Source organism: Dasypus novemcinctus, chromosome 8 (assembly GCF_030445035.2).
Source record: "Dasypus novemcinctus isolate mDasNov1 chromosome 8, mDasNov1.1.hap2, whole genome shotgun sequence".
In the NCBI taxonomy this organism is placed as follows: Eukaryota; Metazoa; Chordata; class Mammalia; order Cingulata; family Dasypodidae; genus Dasypus; species Dasypus novemcinctus.
Genome location: NC_080680.1, coordinates 105,937,533 through 105,943,350, shown reverse-complemented (window position 1 = coordinate 105,943,350; position 5,818 = coordinate 105,937,533). Strand labels below are relative to the sequence as shown.

The 5,818-nt window shown below is 57.8% G+C and overlaps 1 protein-coding gene across 1 annotated transcript; it reads right to left on the bottom strand.

The window, feature by feature from the left end:
* Nucleotides 1-2,700: 2,700 nt before the first annotated feature.
* On the bottom strand, nucleotides 2,701-5,525 carry KIF12 (kinesin family member 12). The gene is made up of 8 exons (XM_058302506.2): nucleotides 5,299-5,525; nucleotides 5,124-5,214; nucleotides 4,839-4,925; nucleotides 4,362-4,452; nucleotides 4,183-4,287; nucleotides 3,600-3,700; nucleotides 3,389-3,507; nucleotides 2,701-3,108 (listed from the first exon to the last, which is right to left on the bottom strand). The coding sequence occupies exons 1-8, from the start codon at nucleotides 5,426-5,428 to the stop codon at nucleotides 2,939-2,941; spliced, it is 894 nt and encodes a 297-aa protein (XP_058158489.1). The 5' UTR covers nucleotides 5,429-5,525; the 3' UTR covers nucleotides 2,701-2,938.
* Between the last annotated feature and the right edge of the window lie 293 nt (nucleotides 5,526-5,818).

Genomic DNA, 5,818 nt, shown 5'->3' with positions numbered 1-5,818 from the left:
TCTCCCTTACTTTGTCCATTTTATGTTTTACGTCTGTGTTCGTGAGAGTCAAGGTTTTTATGCTTTGTTCAATACTGGCCCAAAGTAGGTTCCCGATAAATACCTGAATGAATGTGGAGGTTTTTTGCACCCAGACTGTCAATTCTGTCAAACTGCCAGGTTGACGGAGAGTTGCTTTTGAAGGTAAAGCATCTGCCAGGGTGCAGCCTCCTGCTAGCAGCTATACCCTTGCCATACATCTGTGGACTTAACTCCCCCCGCATTCCGTGCAGGGGCTACTAGTCATCGCACCCATTCTGCAGATGAACGGACCGAGAGGCGCAGAGCAGGTAAGCCGCTCGCCCAGGAGCATCCAGGGGAGCGACGAAGCCAGGCTTGGACTTGTGTGACTCCATCCGTGGGCTTCGCCACAGCCTGCTCCTTCTGGTCTGGATGCCCGTGGAGTCCAGCCATCGCCCCCCATCCCGGGGCTCTGCGCCGCAGTAGCTTGCCCCCTTTGGTCAGTTGCCACGTGCTTAACACCCCCGCCCGGTCATACGGTTTGCCTCTCACTACCTGGCTGCTTGGGGACTCCAACCTGGGCCGACCCTGCCTGCCCCAGCTTAGGGGACTGACCTGCGTAGACAGAAGTCAGGGGCCCTGCAGTGGGGGAGGCCAGAGAGAGCCAGCAGCCTGCCTCAAGTCACACAGCATACTCAGTATGGCCTTGAGGGTCCTCACTGCCCCGGGGAGAAGGGACACAATTAGGGGACATTCCCAGGGCTACTTTCCAGAATATTGGGTAGACGAGCACTAGGTCTTTTCTTGCTTGGGTCTGTGTTGGGGGGAGGCCTGGGGAGACAGGTCTGAGCTGCTCTTTCAGATGGCAGCTGCGGCCTCCCTCCAGCACCCCTGGTTGCTGGCAGTCCCCTGCCTTGTCCTCCAACCTTGGCTCGCTCCTCGCCTGGTGCTCCTCCTGCCTGCGGCCTTGCCCAAGCCCAGGGGCCAAGCCTCAGGGGATGCCCAACCCGAGGCCTGGCCAGGGACTGCTGCCTACAGGGTCCCATCTCTCTGCACTGGTCTCTCTCCTGGTCTCCTCCCCCGCTCCAGCCACCCTCTCTGGTCAGTCCATCTCCTGCAAGTAGCCAGCATGACCCAAATACAAATCTAACTGCTGACTCCCCCAAACGTTCTGCGGTTCCCCTCTGTAGCAGTTTGATATTATTGATGAATTCCAAAAAGAAATATTGGATTATGTTTGTAAACTGATCTTTTCCTCTGGGCATATTAGATTATACTGGATTCATAGGTTTACTTTATTAATTATGTAACCCTCTTGTGTCAGTAGGGCATTGAGTCCCCACCCCTCGGTGGGTGGGGACTCACAGATTAAAGGCATGGCAAAGGACAGAGTTGGGGGCTTTCAGTGTTGGAGTTTTAATGTTGGAGTTTGATACTGAAGTCTTAAGTTGGAGCCCTGGGGAGAGAGACAGTCGTTCACCTCAGTCTACAGCTGACCTTGTGGGGAAAACAGATGCGCTGAGCCCAGAGGAACCCAGGAAGCCTGAACCCTCGCAGACGTCAGCAGCCATCTTGCTCCAACACGTGAAAATAGACTTTGGTGAGGGAAGTAACTTATGCTTTATGGCCTGGTATCTGTAAGCTCCTACTCCAAATAAATACCCTTTATAAAAACCAACCGATTTCCGGTATTTTGCATCAGCACCCCTTTGGCTGACTAATACGTCCCCTGCCTTAGACAAGCCTGCACGCCGGGCCTTTGCCCCCGCAGCCCTGCAGCCTGGCACGGACCCCTCCTCACTTCCCTGGGCTGACTGCCGCTCACCCTTCAGCCCTTAACCACAGCTTCCTTTGGGTTCCCTCCACATTCTCGATTGGGTGGCCCTTCCCTGTGCCTCAATGGTCCCCCATCAAAGCACGGGGGGTAGGGTTGGAACTGTTTCCCACCAGTCTGGGCAAAGCCACACCTTCTCTTCTTGGTCTTGTTTGCCGCCCAACAGTTTGGCTAGTAGTGTTTGTCGAATGAATGACCGAACCACTGAAGGAATGAACCACGTGGGTCTCAGTTTCCTTAACTGTGAAATAGAGGAGTTAAGGTCACTTTGTCACTTTCTATCTGTGACGAGTGCCTCCCACCCCAACCCATTTCTCCTGTCGTGTTTGGACTTCCCGTGATTGGAGACTCACTGCATCCTACTGGGTACTTAGGCCAAGAATCACAGTATTCCTCACATCCTTGACCCATATCACAACTCAGCGGGACAGGGGGCTCTGTCCCTCATTTCATGAACTGAGAACCAGAAAGTGGTCTGGGGATGGGGGGTGTGCCTGCCCAAGGTCCCCCAGCAGGCTGTGGCCTCTGAACCCAGCCCCTGAGTCTTGCCAGGACACACACTGCTGGCTAAGCAAGCGGGCCCCTCAATCCACCGACTGCCCCAGCTCGAGGCCAGATCAGTTTCCCTCATGCTTGCCTCATGGAAATGTTCTGCCAAGCCTTCCCAGTAGCACAAAGTAGGTGCTCAATTAAAACCTGTAAAGTACATGAAAAGAGATGTGCTCCTGGGACATTCCAAATCCAAAGGGAACATGCACCTCCGCTAAGAGTCCCTGCTCACTCCTCAGACTGCCCCCAAAGACCCCTCCTCTCTGAGTTCCTCATGGGGAAGCAACTGGAGACTCGGAGAAAAGGAGCAAATAGACTTGGAGCTGACAACCTTCTTTATTCGTGTATTTTGTCACCCGCTGCCTGGTTTCTCCTGAATCCAGTCTAATTTCCTGAGGTCTTGGTAGCACCCTCCCTTTGCCTACTCCCCGCCACCAGATGGCCCCACCTACCCTCACCCTGCCTTGGGGACCTGTCCTCTGGCCAGCCCAGCTGCCAGCCCCCTTGAGCAGATGGGGAGATGGAAGCGCCAGGGGCTGTGAACCCCAGCCAAGGTCACAGCAGTCTCCCGGGTTTCCGCTTGGCCTCAGCAGGGAGGGAGGCCTCGCTGGGCTTCTGTGCACCCTCGCTGCGGGGCGGCTGGCTCCGGCCACGTCGCAGGGAGCTGCCGATCTGGTTTCGGAGGGCTTCCAGTCTCCGCGCCAGGCTTGGCACCCCTGTGCCCTCTAAGGAGCATGGTGAGACTAGAGGCCTGCACTGCCTTGGGCCCCTCCAGGTCCCAGCATCCTCTGAAGCCTCAGGAGGACCCTGACACGCACATGCACACACTCTTTCACTCTCTCTCTCTCTCTGTAGGTGGCCCCAGAAAAAGAATTCTGCATTTGGAAACTAAAAAGGATCTTAAAATCCCCTCTGAACACCCACCCCATTTCAGAGCTGGGAAGACTGAGGCCTGGAGAGCGTGGGTCAGGGAACAAAAGGGCCCTTGCCCGTCTCCCTTCTCACCTCTCAGCATGGGGGACGTGTTCAGGGGCCCCACGGGCAGGGGGGGTGCAGAGGGTACCACCTCCTCCTCGGTCAGCATCTCCACCAGGACTCGGGTCTGGGCCCAGTCGCTGTGACTCCTGGGCCAGGGTGAGTTGGGGACAGGGGTGTGAGCCTCCGAGGCCCCCAGGCCTCCTCCTCTCCAATCCCCAGTGCCCGGCGCCGGGCCCACCTCTCTCTTGGGCACTTGGCAGAAGCGGGGCTGCCTGGAGGCACCCAGGGCGGGGGCCGGGCAGACAGGGCCGTGTTGGGTGGGGCCTCGGGGCCAAACACCTGCAGGAGAGACCCGAGCCCACACTGGGTGACCGCAGCCCCACTCATCTGCGCCCCACCTCCCTGGTGCTGGCCACGGCACCCCTCCCCCACCCCGCCTTCCCCACAGGGTAGCCAAGAGGGTCAGGTGGGCTGAAGAGGGTGGGGTTTTGGTCACTTTTTAGTGGGCATCAGGTGGTCCTGGTTACATGTTTTCTTGAGACTGGAGAGCCCCTCAGGGCAGGGCTCACCTCTGGTTTAACTCTGAATCCTCAGCACCCAGAACAGGGGTGGGCAGAAAGCAAGACGCTTAGGGGAGAGTTATTGAATGAGAGCGGTAAATGTGTATCTGAATGAATGAATGAATGAATGAATGAATGAATGAAGTGAATGAGTGAATGAGAGTGGCATCGCTGGAGCTTTGGGAGCCTCCTGGATCGCTGACTGCCAACATCAAGCTCTGTACTGCTCCCAGGCTTCACCCTGCCCTTGGCCCTTCCTACCTGGGGCAGGTGGGGCTCCCTCCACGGGCACGCCCAGCGGGCCAGAGGCGCTCGGCACAGGGGACAGACGTGGCAGTAGGGGCAGGAACAGAGGGGTGGCCGTTCCTGCAAGAGGGTGCGTCAGAGGCTTCAGTGATGTCCCTGCTCCTTGCCCCTCCCGGATGGACTGTGACACTCACATAGCAGCCGGGAGCTGGTGCCATCAAGCAGGGACATGGTGGGGCTGGGCCTGGACTTGGCTGGTGGCAGAAGCCGGCAGGGAGAAGGTGCCTGGAAAGAATGGGGGATCTGTGCCCTCAGCCCCCATCGCCACCACGAGGCTGGCCTCCAAGCCCCCCTTTATTTAACAAACCCTCAGAGAGCACCTACTATGTGCCAGTCACTGGTCACTAGGCTTTATATCTGAATTCATTCAATCCAAACTTTAAAAACCCTACAAGGTCGGCACTGTGTTCGCCCCCAATTTAGAGGAGGACACTGGGACAGTGAGAGGTTAAACGACTTGCTCAAGGTCACACAGCTAGTAGGCAGCCAAGATGGCACTTGAACCCAGGTGGTCTGGTTCCAGAAGAAAGACTCTTTACCATTTCATTAAGCCACCCCTCTGCTGCATGCTCTGTCCCAAGACCTGCCCCCAGGCTAGCAGCTGTGCTCACCTCTCCAGCTCACGGACCTGCCTGGCCAGGAGGTGCTGCTCATTCCGGGCCAGGTCCCGGCTACCCTGCCGATGGCTGTTTTCTTTCCTGGGGAAGGGCAGGCCCCAAGGAGGGTGAGAGCGGGCAGGGCTGGTGGGAGATCCGGTCAGTCCCTTCTTGCTGCAGCAAAGTACCAGCCCAGGAGGTAGGTAGGGACAGATGGGGAGCTGGGACAGGAAGGAGAGGTAGCGTGGCAGAAGCAGCCCAGCAGTGAGGGGTGGCCCCGTGCAGCGGGCCGGTCCCCACCTGAGCCTCTCATTCTCCAGCATGAACTCTTGCAGCATCCCGTAGAGGTTCCGCTGGGCCCAGGCCACCCGGGCCCCACTGAGCCCTGAGGCTGCAGGGAAGAGGGAGGTGGCTGGATCAGCTGGGAGCCCCAGGCCCTGTCCACACCTCACCCCTGTCCCCAGAGAGCTCATACCCTTGGTGTCCATTTGGTTCAGCTGGGTACGCAGGTGACGGTTCTCCTCCTGGAGCTGCAGCATCTCAGTCTCCACATGCTGGGGCTGTCTTGCTGTGGGGGTCTGTGGGAAAGAGCCCAGAGCCACCATCTATGGTTGCACAGGTTGTGCACTGCACAAGGGCTTCTGGATGCGGAGCCTGAGCGCGGACCGACTCCACCCCATGCTGCTCTCCAGCCTGGCAGCCCAGCACAAGGCTGCATCCTCTAGGAGAGGGCACCATTTCCTAAGGGCATCAAGGTGCTAAACGGCCTTGGCTGAAGGCCTGGGGGGCCTCAACATGCGCTGGACCTGGCTCTAAGTCCAACCCCAAAGTCAATTCTGTCCAAACCCTGGCCCAGATTCTGATCCCAAACAATACCCCACATCAGACCCCAAATCAACTGAGACTTAACATACCAGCTAGAATCCTGGCAAGACCTTGCATCGTACCGAACCCTAGACCTGCCCTAACAATGACCCTGGCCCTGACTCCCCCCA

Coding starts and splice junctions, on each gene's coding strand:
- KIF12 (XM_058302506.2), bottom strand. CDS start 5,428: ATGGTGGCTCTGGGCTCTTTCCCACAGACCCCCACAGCAAGACAGCCC. Junction 4,926..5,123: donor CTGGAGAATGAGAGGCTCAG/GTGGGGACCGGC, acceptor GCCCTTCCCCAG/GAAAGAAAACAGCCATCGGC. Junction 3,109..3,388: donor CACGTCCCCCATGCTGAGAG/GTGAGAAGGGAG, acceptor CATGCTCCTTAG/AGGGCACAGGGGTGCCAAGC.